Source organism: Melospiza melodia, chromosome Z (assembly GCF_035770615.1).
Source record: "Melospiza melodia melodia isolate bMelMel2 chromosome Z, bMelMel2.pri, whole genome shotgun sequence".
Taxonomy (NCBI): domain Eukaryota; kingdom Metazoa; phylum Chordata; class Aves; order Passeriformes; family Passerellidae; genus Melospiza; species Melospiza melodia.
In genome coordinates this window covers 15,202,793-15,220,563 of record NC_086226.1, presented here as the reverse complement: position 1 = coordinate 15,220,563, position 17,771 = coordinate 15,202,793, and the positions used below count along the sequence as shown (strand labels likewise).

The 17,771-nt window shown below is 35.5% G+C and overlaps 1 protein-coding gene across 7 annotated transcripts in view; it reads left to right on the top strand.

Annotated features, from left to right (window-relative positions):
• The window catches only part of TRPM3 (transient receptor potential cation channel subfamily M member 3), a 416,081-nt gene that overhangs the window by 264,711 nt on the left and 133,599 nt on the right, over nt 1-17,771 (top strand). For all 7 annotated transcript variants that reach the window (XM_063180477.1, XM_063180478.1, XM_063180473.1 and 4 more), the window contains exons 2-3: nt 10,049-10,128; nt 10,767-10,971. In XM_063180477.1, the coding sequence (XP_063036547.1) occupies nt 10,049-10,128; nt 10,767-10,971 (285 nt within the window). The remainder of the gene's footprint in view (nt 1-10,048; nt 10,129-10,766; nt 10,972-17,771) is intronic.

Genomic DNA, 17,771 nt, shown 5'->3' with positions numbered 1-17,771 from the left:
AGCTAGTTAACAAAACTAGGACAAAAAATTACCTGTTGTGGCTAAAAGAACAAGAAACTATGGCAGCAGTGTGACAGCATGGGGCTTGTTTTCCTCATTGTTAGGCTTCAGTCCTTCAAATTTTCCAGTCGTGAAACTGCGGGTTGCCCAAAAGCAAGAATTTGCAGGATTTGAGATTTAATGAAGCCCACCCAGGTTCACTATAAAATTCTAATCCTAATATTAATTCAAGGATTAAAAATGAAACTGTAGGACTGTCTTAATAGTCTTGTTAAATCAGAGCCAGAGCAGGCTGAAAGAGGGCCTTTCAGTAGACCTTTCAAACATCATCAAAGCTCATTCTGTAAATTAAAACAGAATGGAAAATCCACTGAAGTATTTTCTATTATCTATAATGTAGGTCGTAATTATGTGTTGATACACAGCATGGTTAATATGATTAAATTTTGATATAGATCACCTTCAAAGTAATTATTTACACAAGAATTTAAAATAAAAATCCTGCTTGAGATTTTATATAATTTTTTTTCCTTATGGAATTCCGCAGATTTAACCAAGTTTAATATTTACTGAAACAGAAATACTAGCTGATCGTTTTTGCAACATTCCTTTTAAGGTAAGATACTCTGTTCAGATCAAGCAAGAAACATGAAATGTACCTATCTAAATTTATATTTCTAGTGACTTTATTCTTTTCTTAGTCTGAGATTTAATAAGAATTTATGTCTCAAGGCTCTCCTTTTTGACCCTAGAGAAAAGTAATGTAACTTTATAAGCTCTTATTTGGTGATTGCCAATTTATTATTAAAAAATACTATAATACTACTTTTGCTTAAGGTATATGGTTAGGAATAAATCTCAGAAGAGGAATAATGGATTTATGTGCGCAGAAAGAAAAAAATATGATAATACTAATGCATCTTAGAAAAATGGGTGTGCTTTTACAGTCATGCTTGAGTCATAGAACACTGGAATATCTTGCTTTGAATGTAACTTACAAGGTTTTGCTTCCTTTTCTAATTTAGGAAGTGCATACTGAGGACAACCTATGAAATTGCCATAGGGAGCTATATGGCAAAAAAATACCTTGCCTCTCACACTTCTGTAAAATTTGGTTCAAAATATGATGGATTTATTTGCTTTTTAATTCTATCTCTGAGTAATTTTCCTATTTTCAGGGTGTTATGGGGTTCTTGGATCAGGTAGTCTGACTGCTTCCACATGAGAGGGAGAAGAGCTGACAGCAGTAGTCACTCAGTCTTTGTTTCTCATTTGAAGTTGAATCACACTGCTGATTAAGAGAAGGCAAAAGCAAAGTTGCACCGCCGCAGTGAGTAAAGGAGCAATGATCAGCACTAGAGCATCAACCTAACCTGGATGAAAAATATTCTAGTGTAGTACACAAAGGCCTGCAAGTTTTCTCACATATTTGTGATTCTGAGAAATACTAGAAAGACAAGGAAAACTCCTTGACATAAAAAAGTAATGCTTTGTCTCTTGAACCTGACAGCTATGTGCTTGACATAGAATACTTTTGGGCAGAATATGATTAAAAAAACATCAATGTGTCACTAGTTTTCACATGAGTCATTTTTACATGGGCACAGCAATGTAGGTTACAAAATAGTATCAAATCTAAGACCTTTCTTTGAAAAACTACTGACTTACATAATGCTATAAACATCTGGTCAGAAGTATAGAATCTTTCTAGTTCTACAATGGTCTAAGTGTTCAGTTTTGCTGAATTATGATATTTTAAATACAATGCCTATATCATCACACAATTGCACACTCTTGCCTCACAACAGCATTGTAGGTTTAAAGCAGAAGCAAAATCCATAGAAACAGTTTCTCACACTGTTCACAAAAGCTGAACCAGGTTTATCTGACAGTGTTTCAAACTGATCATTCATACCATTGCTTCAGAAACGCTTGTATTCTCTAGGTGTTTTGAACTTCATAGTTCACAGCTGTGTAAATTGGCTGTAGACAATACAATGAAACCATCTTTTTGTAAGAAAAAGGTATCTATATGTTATTACTATATTCCTGATTAATTCAGGAATTCAATAATCAGATGATACTTCAGTTGTGTTTTTCTTATTCATTTATTCATTTATTTATTTATTTATTCCTCAACTAAAACATTGCATTAGGTAGACTTTGCATTGAAGCTTCAATGATATTTTTCAGGAAAATCAAATATTAAAAGTCTGTGTGGCTTAACAGGGGGAAAAATGCTAACCATACAGCTAAGCCTAGATTATAATAATTCTGAAATACTATTATGTGAGCAGGTACAGACAACAAATTAAAAATAATGCATTTACTTCTTGTTAAGTATCATATTTCTGAATGCTTTTCTATTCATGCTTTGTGCTAATGTCAGATTTGAATGTAAACTCTCAAACCTAAAAACTTGTCTTTTCAATATCCTGTTTGGTGAATTATAGCTGTTTCAGTAAAAGTCAAAATACTCATTTTGATAATGTGCTAGAAATGTTTTCCTTAGACCTGATGGCAGTATCAAGACTTGCTAAGATTTTACTTAGTTTTGTTTCAAGTGATAAATCACTGGCATCTTTTGTTAAATATTTCCCTGTAATATTTAGGAGTTAGCTAAAGTAGTGCATTTATTTTCAGTTCAAATGTCACTGAAATCAAAGGTTGCGATGGATCATATAACAATAATTACATCTGAAATTTTGAAGATGTTGTTTTTAATGAAATTTGAATGTCAAATGAGGGAGAAATATTATAACTTAATTCAGAATATGTCCACTATCTCTTGAAGAGAACATATATAAACAAGCTAGCATTAAAAATACTCCTGTCAATGCCACCATTTGGCTGTTGAAATCTAAACAATACATGGGGCTTGGCACATGCCTGAAACATATCTCTCTGTTATTTGATGTTCCCTAGGGTTCCCTAGAATTCAGTAAAATCTGGTGCTTAAAGCTTTAGGAAAAGAAAAGTAAGAAACACATGTGGTGGGACAGAAAACGAAATAGCTGCATCTGTGCAGGATTTGTGCAATTTAGTACTCTTGTTTTGCATTATAAAGATGGCAGGAATGGTCCAGGAGGCTTCCAACACAGCTGACACACACTGATGTGTGTGACACAAAGTTAGTTACAAGAACAGCTGAGAGATGTGGTTGAAGTTTTACCACAGTCAGAGGACACCTGATGTGATGTGCCCAGGGGGCTCAAGAGGGGCTTGGGCGTAAACACAGCATGTTAGATAAGATGAAATGTGAACAGGAACACAAAATTGGTTCAGCTGAATGTTTCGCGTTGGGGAACATCTGGAATCCTCATTTGTTCAGGCCCTTTCATGCAGCTATGTACAGTTTAATTTTAATTCCTTCATCAGCTCATCACCCACATAGTGGCTAACAAAACCACCTCAATCTAATGAAAAAGCAGACAATGTTACAGCTGTCACACATTTATGAGGTAGAATGACTAGTTCAGTCCAGAATTAGATTCAGTGCATAACTCCTACGTGTGCATTTTAACCTCACGATTTTTATTAGACAGCATAGGACCTTGCTGAATGTGAAAGGTATTTTCTTTCCTTAGTTTGAAGAGTTAGGAATAATTTTGTACTCATTTAGAATGAAGAAACAAGCCTAGTAGTTTAAAAGACAAATAATCTATCAATACAGACTGTCAGAACAATATTTCCTGTGTGTTTTGCTTTCTAGTCATGTATTTGCAGCTACAGACTTGCATGATATAATTTTTATTATTTTTAAGCTGCATTTGACATAAATTAGAACTTCATATAGGTTTATTAATACTGCTCTGTAATAAAGATTTGATTAAAACAGCTTGATTTTTATAGCTGTTCTTCACCATTAATATTGTAAATTCTTTACTACACTTAAGGGAAGTATTGGGATTTAGCCAGCTACTTCTGTGAAAGTATACCACAGCGCTCAGTTGTGATGGTCAAGAACACAAAATCAATCTTTTATGAGAGTTACTAGGCAAGAAATACGTACCAAACCACTGAATATCCACTTGCCACAACAGCAATCTGTAGTCAGGCTACCATTGATGCACAGCTCTGATTCCTCCCAGAAGAAGAATCAAGCTGAAAGAGGTTTGGAGAGGGGCAGCAAGGATGATAAAAGATAATCAAAAGTTTCTGTGTGAAGGGGATACTTGATAAATTATTAATCTGGGGAAGAACATCACTTCAGAAGGTATCGTGAAAACCGTGACTGGTATGAAGAGGATGAGTGGGAACTGAGTGTTCAGTGCTTCTCTCTGCAATGGGAAAGTATGAGGAGTCACATTCAAAACACACAGAAGGAAGTGTATCCCTCTGCAGCAAGGAGAAAGAGGTGAAGAAGCTGAAAGCTTGGAAGAAATCAGCAGGCAAGTTGATAGGAGAAATCCCATTAAGAGTCACAGAGCATGTAGAAATCACAAATATGCAGAAAGTCCATGAACAGAGGATAATTGTTAGCTGAGGAAGTCCTAGTGGAAAGCCTTATACACATTTGATGTGTTTTCCCTGTCTTATAGCCCCTATTTATGACACTGGTAAGGATCAAACAGAGGTCTAGATAAACCTATCTAGGTTTAGGGATCAAGTAAATCTTTCTTATTAGAAAGGGTTTATTTACTTATTTAAAGAATTTTAAACTCACAGCAACTTTGGTGAAATCATAAATATGTATCTGAAGAAACCTCATTAATTAGGTTGATAGGCTTCATTCTTCCTTTCATATGTTAAAATTCATAAAAGGAAAACACTTTTTGAAAGTATTCTTTACATTATATCCTTCATTTTAATGACATTTTCTTTAAAATTTTCCCCTTACGCTTCTACAGATATTCAGGAAGCCTGTAGGAACCTGAATGTCTACACCAATTTTGGATCTAATCATTCTCCCTAGTTCTTTTTAAAATATTTGTTAAGCTTTCAGTCAAATTGTCATAGCATGGATAATAATGACATATGCTTGTTCCATATAATGTCTATATAAAGCATAAATGCACATTTCCACTGTAGCATTAGCAAAGACATAACATTTTCTGTGTCCTTGCAGTAAGAAAAATGTCAGATATAATTACTAAAATAATTAACCATTGAATGAAAAGCTCCTAATTGTTTTTAAATGACTTTATTTCTTTTAAGTACCATATAAAAATTGCATGTGATAAACAATGCTAGAAGATAATTTCTGTAACATACTGTAACAGCAAATGACTGTATTCTATGCCCTCCTATTCTGTACTGCATACAACTTGGTTTTCAAGACAATTCAGCATTGTTTTTGTAACAAGTCTGGTGATAAAGTGCTTGAGAAGCCTGTTAGAAAAAGAACAAAGCATACATAAGTACAGCTCTAGTGGGTAAAGGTCAGATTGCCAGCCTCTAAGAGGCTACTAGCAATAAATTTCTGTTAGAAAACTAAATCTTTTGGGACAGCCCAATGGTTCCTGAGTTAATGTTCAGACAGGTAAATTCCTAATGTTTCAAGAATGACATAAAAGTGCTTATAGTTCTTATAATTGCACAGTGTTGAAATGAGGCTTAGAAATTTGTCCCAAGCACACCTTGTAATAAGGTTAAGGTGAAGCATTGCCCTCCTTAATACTAATACAGATATAGAAATTTACAGGTATAGGGTTGTTATTCAGAGACAGTGGAATTTTCCCATTTGGCTAAGGAATACTAATCACATCAGTTTGCAATAGCATTGATGCTGCTCCATCACCATATCCTCCTCTGATCCTCTCTGCAATGTGCTCCAGTAATACTCCGTTGCCCGTCCAGCTTCTCTTTCCCCCTGCAAAGTAGAAAAAGGCTTCAAACACTTCTCTTTCCCCAATGAAACTTCTTTAAATATTTGCCCTCACCTCCCATGAGCAGCCAGTACTGAGTTCATTGCTAATTGCTATTTTAATATTTTGTTTCATAAATAGTGAGGTGGGTGGAAGATTTTATCATTGAATGGGCAGTATCCACTCTGAAAGCACTATTTTGCAGTTGTACAATATTGAAACAAATACCTGTCTCTGTGTACTGGCTCTTTCTTTATTATGCCTCAGAAAACAGAAATAAGTATGGTGCTGGTGGTTTCATTGCCACACAGTCCTAAGTTAATGCATCTTTAAATAAGCAAAGACAGTTGTAATTACCTTAGCATGAGTTGTGTATGCCAACTCTGAAGTCCCTACCTATAAAATGTCCTAGTGCCACGGTAGGAATTAATATAACCATTGTTCTTAAGATAAAAGATGTGGCTTTTGCCCCATGTTACTCTGCAAGCTGAAACCTGAATCCAGGATCAATCTCCATAATTTTGTCAGGTTCAAATACTGAAGTTTCACTTCAGTGTCAATGGAGATTCTTAACCAGTTATCTCAGTCATTAGATATTTCCTTTCTTTGCCTCACTCTTTCTCCATCCTCTTAACCAAACCAAATTCCTTTGTGTTAAAAAGCAAGCTGTCTTTACCTGCTGACTCCCCATCATATTTTTTACCTCACTGAACTGTTTACTAGCTGCCTTCCTGGCTCCAACATCACCTTCATCAATATCCACAGACCATCTTTGGTCCAATCCTGTGTTTAAGAGATCTGACAAGATAAGCGCACATTCTCTGTTTCAGAAACCTCACAGGTTTGCTGGAAAAGAATGTATGGCTCTGTGTGTGTGTGTGTGTGTATGTGTGTGTATGTGTGTGTGTGCGTGTACATTCTTAATATATACATTAATATTTACAAAACATATGTTTGTATTTTACCCAAAAACTTAGGAAACCAAGAGACAAAAGCAATCTCGTGGATTAGCCAGCCTAGTGGAAGCTCTCCACATGTGTGATAGTGTAAGAAGTTTAAAAGTTGATGCATATTCTCAGCCTTGCCCATTCTGGCCCATCAGAGCTAATGGACATGCAGAACAGTTTTGAGCTTATTTCTCCATTACCAAGGGTGGACAGAATATTTTGCATGCACCTTAATGATAAGGAAAGGAAGGGATGTAGGCATAAGTATCAGCTAATGTAAATATGGTGGTGGGGGTTAAGAGTCAAAATACTTTATGTGTCAAAAACTTTTAAGTAAGTAACTAAACCTATGTTATTGCTAGGTAGTAAAATAAAAATTAAGATGTTGATATGAAAAAGTTGTTCATCTGTGTTAATATCAAGAGGGCACAGCAAAGAAGTAGTCCCCAGATTTGTTAATATTCAACTTTTGGTTAAAGTTACCAGCTTTTAATTATGATGAAAACAATGCAGCTGCTTTTTTCTGTGGGACAAAGGTTTGTGTTTATGAAAAGTTATATGCACTACAGTACAGCAGTTTTGGTGGGAAACAGAGTCAAAACCCCAGTTTCTTTATGAAAATGCTATTGTTGATTATTTGCAATATATTTCAACTGTGTATAGATTTCTCACAGTTGCCCAATAAACACACTGCTTTCATTCTTTGGAGCTTAACAGTTTCTCCTGTGTTCTCAAGCTCTTTCCAGCTTAGTACAGTGTTTCTTTTGATGGATTGGTTTTCCTGAGTCAAACTTAAGAACTCCAAGCATCTTATCACACTTTGACCAGCTCGCTTTCTCAGGGGCAAAGAAGAGAGGAGACAAAAACCCCATCAAGGCTTGCGCCAGTTAAATCCAAGCTCTCAAGGGATTTGTTTTTCTTTTGGTGTCAGATTAGACGTTCAAAGCAAGCGGTGTTGCGGGGCCATGGGTGAGTGCCCAGTGAACCCTTAGCAGGGCTAATCCCAGAGCGGCACATTGCAGGCAGCTGATGGGTGCGAGGGCTCTGCCGGCTCTGCCTGCGCTCGCTGCGCCTGGGCATTGCGGCGGAACGGGCTAGCGGGGCTCGCTGCGGGAGGACAGCCTCAAACGCCGAGGAAGTGATACCCAGGTAAAGGAAAGAGAGAAAGAAAATGTTCTTGGTGAGATTTTGCAGCGAGGTTAATAAAAAGAGAGACGCACCTGGAGAGTTAAACTGTGAATAACCCGAATTCAAGTATGGCGTGTACTTTATGAATTCACTGTGGACTTTAAATTGTCTCATTAACCATTACTGAAGGAGTCTTTGAAGAGAAAGAGAAGATAAGCTTCTTGCTCTACTAGTCTTGAAAATACTTTGCTATAGTCTTCTAAACTTTTTATTACTTTACTAATTTGCATTATAAGTGAGAATTTAGTGCAGACAGTATAGCTATTAATATGTTGATTTCCTGAAGTTATTCTGTTAGGAAGACTCTACAGCAAGTAGTATAATTTATTATATCTCTGAGGTTTATAGTTCATTGCAAATTCTATCAGTTGCAGAAGGATAACTGGCATGGGGCAGCACAACCAGATGCTTTCTTTTAAATTTGGAAGGACAAGAAATTATGAGATTAGTAAATTACATATTTTGTCATCACAACTCTGCTGGATAGGAGAGTACATTGTCTGAGATCCAAAAACTGGAAAGTATCTTTTTCTGATGTGAATAAATATTTTAAACCTGACTGCTATTTTTACAATATTACCTTTGAAGAAGCATGATGAAAATTCCAACACAAATTATTATTTTTGGTATATGCTATTCCTACAAGATATTAAGTCCAGCAGATTTTTCAAATAAAAATGTATGGAGACTAAAGATAAAATATTGCTAAATAGCACCTGTAACCACTAGATCCAGCAAGGAATTACTTTCTCTGTAAAAAGCAGAAGAATAAATTCTATATACTGGGACTGGTAAGTGGTAGACATAGCTAGAAATTCTTGTGATGTTATTTTATAGTTTGTGCTAGTGACATTCACCAACTCCAAGAAATTTCTTCACAGTAATTTTCACATTTTTCAGAAGCAGAGGTTCTGGTTTTAAACATAGAAAACAGGATACAGATTGAGTGGACAAGAAGATAACATTAGACAGTGATGTAAGATTAGTTAGTTAAAGTAATATGTAGGTATTACCTTTATATCATTGTATAGTAAAAACTAACATCAGTTAGTTACAAAGACAATTTCAAAAGTTGTCCTTTCATAGAGGAAAAATGCTCATAACATTACTTAATTCTCAGGTAATTTTTACATAGTCCATAGTTTATAGTTCTGTTTATGCTGTGCAGCTAAGTGGGTAATTTTATTATTTAAATGTATTAAGTTAATTTGTTTTAAATGAATTTTCAAAGGAATGCTTCAAATTACCTTATTAAGTTCTATGTGTGTGAGTGTTTTAGAGAGCTTGCCGTAACTCATATTATATGGAGTGAGGATTTCCTAGATAATTAAAAATCTTTCAGAGCTCTGAAATTCTCCCCTTTCTTGTTTTGTGTTGGTTCTTTCCTTTCCCCTTTTTCTTTCCTACCCATGTCTCTGTTTAAAAGGACTTCTTTTGTATCTGACAAGTAAGACTATGTTGCAGGAAATTTCCTGCTTTTTTGTGAATATGTGATGGAAGAGCTTGAGTGTTATGAACAACCACAGCTACTATTTTAGAGGCTACCTGCTAATCATCTGACTAAATATGTTAAAATTTTCTGTGTTTTGTTTCAAAAACATATTTTTTTTTTAAGTGTCCACATAGAAACTGTAGTTTCTGCCTCTGTGTTAAACAGTACTCTCAGTGCTAGTGTAAAAATGTTTCAGGTAATTTTGTTGGTCTGGTTGTAGGTTTTTTTAATTAGAGCTGGCTTAGTTTTATCACTGATATGGAAACAGAGGTGTTTTTAGTGAATAAGCGTAGGGTTTTTTCTGCCATGCAGAAAGGTTTAGAGTTTGAGTTAGTTCTTCTCCAGAGATTTCTTCCTCTGTTAAGAGAATATGGTAATAGCAAAGACGTCATCTGGCTAGTGAATAAGAAAAGAATATTAAAACCTTGTGTTGGTTTCTTAGCTCTAGAAGGGAAACATAGTTCTAATGGAATGTTTGCCCTCTACAAAAAATGCACTGCTTATCTGAAGAGTCAGTGAAATTTCCTCTTCTGTTTAAAATTTTTCTACAGTTGTGCTAAAGGTTGTATATAATAAAAAACCAGAGCTCAAGGCATTTCCTTTCTCTTTTTTAGGCACAGAAATCATGGATAGAAAGAGCATTTTACAAGCGAGAATGTGTCCATATCATACCCAGCACCAAAGACCCCCATAGGTAATTGCATGTTACTTGTATGAAAAATGAAAGTTGGTTTAAAAAAAAGTGACTCTATGTATGTATGCATAGTATGGATACGGTATTAGTATTGTAAACTTACTCAGAAGGTGTTTGAATTACATCTGCAGTGATGGATTCCTATGGGAACAATTTGTTTACATTTCAAAACTTATTTCATAAGAAAAAAAAAATAAATCAAGGGTGGATCGGCATCTGTGTTTAATTTCCTTATCTTCTTAGCTCAATATTCAGTGCACTGAATATTTACCTAAATTGGATGCATGACAACACTGTTGAAAGCAAACAGATGCATTAAACTAGCAATTTAAAATTTGTGCAAATCCATGCAAAAGCTGATTACTTGTCCTGATGTTACTTGAAGAAAAGAGATATTCTTTAATTTCATTTTGTACATATTTAGAACAAAGCATGATTTTTTCGAAATACAGAGGAGTCCAAAGTAAACAAGACACAGGGGAAAAAAGGTAATATATATACTTTGTTGCTTCCATACCTAAAGGCTTCAGGAAAGGAATCAGCAGAGCTGAAAAGGGGTTGGGTTGTTTTTGTAGTTTTTTCCCTGTCCAGTTTATACACGCACATGACGCGGGTTTTCTATTTGTTTAATGTCATAGGTGTTGCTGTGGGCGTCTGACAGGCCAACACATTGGACAGCCTCCAAGCGCCTCCGTTAGTCAGAATGAGAAAAGTGAAACCAGGCTGGCTCGCAATGACATCCAGTCGGAGAAGTGGTCCATCAGCAAGCACACGCAGCTCAGCCCGACGGACGCCTTCGGAACCATTGAGTTCCAGGGAGGAGGCCACTCCAATAAAGCCATGGTAATCATGTTTTTCTCTTAGATAGATAGTGCTGCTAGCTAAAAGTCAGCCTTCACAAAGAATGGACAATGCTCTTTCTTAACTTCACGCTAAAGTGTTATTGCCTGTAGGACTGGAATGTATGTTTTTATGTGTCATGTGTCAAAGAGTGGGTAAACAAAATTAACTGTAAAAGCTGGAGCGCAGTGCAAGAGGAGCTACCTTTATAAAGGCTGAAGGCCTTAATGTGCTGCTGTCTTAATTTCATTCCAATGGCTACTCATTGCTCTTTTTCTGAAGAGTTTTAGAATTCATCTATGATTTCCCATTCCTGGCTGTGTCTGTAAAGCTGACAGATTTTAAAAATACCAAATTCCCATTAATTTTCCTCCAGACGTGTATAGTAGGTAGATGTGTATAGGAAGTATAGGTTCATATTTCAGTGAAGTAAGAGGCTCCAGGAAGTGTCTAATCTAGGAACTACAAAATGTCTTGATCAAGTAGTTACTCCATCCCTGTGGAGTGGTATCAAAGTGCATTGATCTGAAGGCTTTGCTCCACTAACTTGGAGATACGTTTCCAGCACACACACTAACCCATGAGTGTATTTCTTCTATGTAATATTACATGAAAGGAACAATCTCTCTGACTCTATCTAAACTGCAGAACCTGGATCTTTGGGAATGACAGAGGAGCATGTGCCTAGGACTTCATGGCCAATACACTGCTTTGGCATTGAGGGCAGAAGCTGAGCTCCTGGGCACTTTGCAGAATTACCTGTGCAGCAATCCAGTGCTGTTTTCTGTGCATGAATCCTTCCCAACAGGTGACTCAGGTCTGTCATAAAAAACAGAGAGTAAAGACAGTGGAAATCTCAGGTACTATGCTAGCGAGGGCAAAGAATTTTCCTCAGATGTGTACAGAAATGCTGGAGTTGAAGTGACTTTTGAAGTGGATGGTTCAGTTTGTGCAGATGGATTGCTTATTTGATAGAAGCTAGAAAGCACTGCTGCACCAAGAAACAGAAAATTAGGTAATTTCTCTGAGAGTATCACAGTCATCATATGTTCAATTGATAACCAACCACCTAAAAATCTGCAAGGCCAGAGGTCCAAAGATACAGTAATGAATGTTATTAACCTTATATGGATTCTTTGCATTGGATCAGTTTTATGAGAAGGGATAAGAGCTTTTTCAGTGATGTCCTTGAAGATTGCTATAAAGTAATAAACAGCTCTGCCCAGACAAAAGTAGTCTTGGAGAGCCAAGAAATAATAAAGGTTTTATGGAAGCTGTTGACACCAATTCTTTTAGAGGATTTCTCATATTTGCTGGGATTCTGATGTCCTGGCATAGTGCCAGAAGAGACAGGACACACTCTAAGTTTCATGATGTGTGCTCAAAGAACTACAGTTGAAGTGCAACTGAGGAGATAAAACTGGAAGTCAGCAAAAGGGAAAGAAAATCATTGTCACAGAGTGCAGTCAGGAATGAAACCATGAACAATTCAGAAAAAAATAAAATGGAAAGAGAGACAAACTCCCAGAAAACTAAATAACAATTTAAAACTTAGGGATAAAGACAATGCATTTGTTGCTGGAAATTCTCCAGATTTATTGTGTCAGAATAAATTCTCCAGATTTATTTTGTCAGAATAAATAGAATCAAAAAGCTGCACATGCCATCTGTTTGTAATCATTAAACCCCACCTAAAACATGGGAATAAAACACATTCTCCATTCATTAAAAAAAGCCTATAGAATCTCCTGAAATTTGATTATTCCACTGGTGGGAAAAGTGCTTCAAATTAAACAATCCAGTAAATATCTCTCAAATGAGTTTTGTGATTGCTTTCCACCAGTGAGGAAAATGCCTTACATAAGACCAAAACACAAACAAGGAGGCTTGCATAACAATTTAAATTGAAATGGATAAAATAATTGTGTTATAATGTGTTTGCCACAAAAGCAACATGAAGATGTCCTTGTGTTCATACTTCCATGCCCAAACATTTTTTTAGGGTAGACTATGGTCAAAAAGTTGCCTAACTACTTTTGCTGTTTTATTAATAGAAAGTTAAACTCCTACCTTTGCATTTACTAGGTACTAGGATTTTCCCATAATAAAATAATAAAATATAACAAATAATAAAATTTTAAAAATCCAAAGGTTTCTGTGTAAGCCAAGAATTTGATCAACCAAAGGAAACCACCAACTTTTTCAGCAGAGGAGGGAAAAAGGAGGCTTATTGATAAAATAAGGCTTGAAAAAAAAGGAGCGAGTACATAGTAGCTACTGGAAGTATTCTTGCTCAGCTGTACATTCTCAAACCCAAATGCAGAGATCAGTGTAGCTAAGGGAAAAAAGATAAAGGGGAGAAAACATGATAAATATTTATAAAAATGGTTTTTTATACTGGCTATCAAATAATGCTATAGCATGTAAGCTGGTTTTTGCTGGCAATCATGGTAAGTTTATATTTTACCTATTGGCTAATAAAATAATCTTACAAAGCAGCAAGATTTGGCAAGCTGGCGAAATCAAGAAAATCCTCAAGGGAAAAAATTGGCATTAAATTTTCCACCTATTCCCTATTTTATTTCCTGAAATGGATGCCCACACATGAAAATCACTAAGCTAAGGAAACACCAAACTGAGCAGTATTTTCTGGGTCTGTGCTAACAGCAAAATTGTTAAATTGTTCTGAATTGGACTTCAGAGAATTGGGTGGGGTTTGTTAATAGGAACCATAACCTTAGATTTATAATTTGGAAACCAGGAGTCAGTTAATGGAACAGACTAGTTCAATGTAAAACTGATAGATAATTGTTTTCTCAATTTGAAGTAACAGAATTAGATTTTAATACAAAATATATAGTAAGTGTAATAATACTTTCCATAATAAAATATTATATCAGTTGCCACCAGACAACAACAAACAGATCTTTAGCTGTGGAAATGAAAATTATATTGACATTCTAACAGAACATGTGGATTTGGAACAAAACAACAAAGATATAGGTTTACATATTGTAAATAGAACTTACTGAGCCATTAATTTCATTTCCACAGCCACGCGGAAGAAAAATTCCCTAACAGAATGACTTCTGCTAATGCCATGGAGTTGTTAAAGTATCTTCAGTGCAGCTCCATTATCCTCCTTAAATCAATTATACAAATAGCTTAATAATTTGTGCAGGATATTATATAGAAACACATAGGTGAGGTTAGGTAACACTGGTTAACAAGATCAATTACTAAAAAGGCCTTTCCTTCCATTTCATGCAACCACAGATGATCCTGCAACAAGACTGTGGTATTTAGGTCTCTGTCAATCTCATATTTTCTTTACAAGTGACTCATCCCATTAATATGTAAGAAATGCAATTAACAATTGTGCTTGTCTGCAATTATTTTAGTTTTATAGCAGATTTTCAAATTTAACAACTGTAAAAAGATGTGAGAGGCATGTGGATGCACATAAATTTTATTAATAGGTTTTGCAAATAAAATTGAGAAAAATTCAAGAAAGCTAATAAAATATTATCTGCTTATGATAGTCAGCTCTTTGCAGCTTAAGTAACACACTTATCTAACTTTATACTAGCATTTTATTAAATCAGAAAGCAATTATCAAACTCATGTGAGTGATTCCATTCCAATTAAGGGCAATATTCTGAAAAATTTGCAAATATATTCTGTTCATCAGTGTACCAATTAAGACAATCTTGCAGAGATGCATTGTGCACTGCACTTTTGAGCAAACTAAACCCATTTTTTATAATACACTATCTGCCTTTAGACGCGCACACACACCCCCTTAATGTTCTCTCATTAACTGCTGGGCCTGGATTGTCTATAAACTTCTTTAAAGGATTGATCTTTGCAGAACTAAAATTTCCTCATGGTTTTTCAGGGTTAAATGGAAGATGGCTGTTTGAAAAGCCTTTGGTGAGTTAAATAGATTCCTCCTCACTGAATGCATTTCAATTATACATTTCATATGCAGAGTAAAATCCTAAAATAAGTTTGCAGCTGCAAAAGAAAGGAAGTTTAGTTCAGTGTTATCTGCTTAACTTCTCTTATGGTGTAAGGAAACATGAAAAAGCATCAGTAAGATTCCAACATTAACAGTTACTTAACCAAAGTTGCTAATATTCAGATCCTTAAAACTTTATTGTTTGGAAGTCAGTCAAGGAAAAGGTATTTTTCTCGGTTTAAAATGCACTGAGTTTTATAAAAACTGTATTAAAAGGATGCCAAAAGTCATCAGGGCTTTTGAGAAGAAAAAAAAGATAATCATATAACTTGCATAAACCATGAAAAGACAGCAAATATTGTTTCTGTTATAGTAAATTACTTCTTAAAAAATATTTACATAATTTAAAAGATGGTGTTCTACATGGAGAAAAAGGGGAAATAACACAGAAAAACCTTTGTCCAAAGCCCATTTTAATCAATGAGGGTCCTTTCACTGATTGTTTAGTGGAACTAGGATTAGGCCTTAAGGTGTAAGAGGAATTAACTTAATAACTAATACAGAACCAATTTGGTTTCAGTCTAAGCAGCAGAGTTTTTGTTTAATTCAGTGAGAATTAAATCTAATTTTTTTTTTTTTTTGGTGAGGATCACACTTTTGGGGCAAGTGGTGGGCAACCAGTCTTTAATTTGAAGGTATATCTATAGTGGTAGAAACTTATTTAAGTTACCAAAAAGAAACATAGGAGCAGTGTTAGAATTCAGATCACAGAATGTTGTCTGAATAGATTTACTTTCAGAAATACAACAAAATTCTGAGTCTCTTTAATTTATTCACTGATGGTCTCATCTGCAATCATTCACCAAGTACTTTAATGAGACAGCTGTGCTTGAGTAACAGAGTAGTAATTCTCTTTCTCAGGAGCTTTGACTTTTGCCCTAGAGCACTGGAGTCGAACTTGGAAGTGTCTGGCCTTTTGACTGGTGGTGGGCATAGGTTTGTTTTAGAGAACACTTGACAAAAAAAATGAAACAACAAATGCACCCTTGCTGACTACCACCGTGCTGGTCTGGGATGAAATGGGCATTGCAGCTCGAGCTTGATGCTTTGTCCTTTCATGTTCTGTGTTGATGCCAGTCAGGCCAGTCTGTAGGGTTTGTGATTCAGAACTGTACTTTTGCTTCCTAACTTGCTCTGATTTGCCAACACATAAAAACTGAATTCTTGCATCCTGTCCATATACTTCTCCCATAAAGAAAGGGCTAAATCATTCCCCATTAGAACTGGTAATTTCTACAGCTGACAGATACCCCAGGCATGGAAGTTCATAGCACAACAGCATAGTGGTTTGGCTTAGATTCAAATTTTGTATCTTTATATCAAATTGTAACCTCCAGAGGCTATAGCAAGAGAATTCAGAAACAAAAAAAATACTCATTAACATTCTAAGCAAAATCTGATAGCGATAAATATTCTATTACAAGATTGGAAGACAAGAATTTTTGTTACAGGCTAAAGTGGCCTTAAAGGTGTGATTTATAACTTAATGTAAACTTTTAAAAATAGGACAGAAGAATTCTCTTTTACTTACTAGCTAACCTATTAAGTAATGGCAAAAGAGTAAATTCAAGTATGCCAAACTAAAAATTCCTTCTCTAAGAGAAAAATTTTTCAAACAGCCATAAAAATTGAATGCTATGTGCCAAAGAAAAATCGTGTTTGGCATCCTTACCAAAAACTTCTAAACCACTAAATCTTATCTTACTTGATTTAAATTTTAATTTACATGAAAGAACCTTAGATATTTATTTTTCATTAAATTTCCACTTTGTAAAGTAAAATTATACTAAGTGTAAAGGGGATTTTCTTGTAGTATAAAAAGCATGCAGTTGCTTCTAATACAAATTGTCTACATTTCAAATAAATGCAAGAAAATACTTCTTTTGTAATCACTTTATAGATTTATATTTATTGGAATTCAGAGGTCTTCATGTATAAGAAGAGTAACACACATACTTAAGAAGGTAGGGACAGTGAAATCACACATTCTGAGGCATTTTTTTTAAAATCTAAAGAATAAAAAAACGAAGAAAAAAGTAGTCACTGTCCAGGTTAGTTAATACACATCTGATGCCATTTGTGCCTTCATCTTAGCATCATCCCAGATGATGCAACGGCATGTTTTCAACATATTTTCAACATATGGCCATTACCAGTATGAATTCACCTTAATTGTCTTCTGAAGACTTGCAGTCTGTCTTCACCACAAAGCAGAGTGAGGTACCAGTGATTCCAAACCAGAGGCTCTGTAGTTTGACCAACAGAGTTTTCATGTTGGCCCCATGAAGGATGCTGTCTGTGAACGCCTCCAGGTGCCCTTTGCAGCCTCAGATCTTCCTTAAGACATGAAAAGGGGAAAAAGGATCATTCTTCTTATTCCACACTCTCTGGTGTGTTAAAACTTTGACAACCCTCAAATCCCAATTTAAAAACTTTTAATGTCTCAGTCTAGTCAGTGGGATCAGGTGCCATACAAGATTTTATTTCACACTGGAAATTGCCCGAGTAGCTACTGAGGAGCTACTGAGGAGCTATATTAATGAGCTTGACAGACATGAACACTGTGTTTTTATGCCCAGTAGCTGTTGTGGGTTTCCCTGGCTGCTGCAGAGAACATTATTGGTGCACTGGGGTGAATGTGCATTCCCAAGTTCTTAATCAGCTTTCAGTTTGGCTGCACCCCCCCGCAACTAATTGTGCAAACAGGCTTCTGCTTCCAGAAATGTTACCAGTAGATGTTTACTGTGCAACAACCTATTCTTGCAAAAAATACTGTTTATTA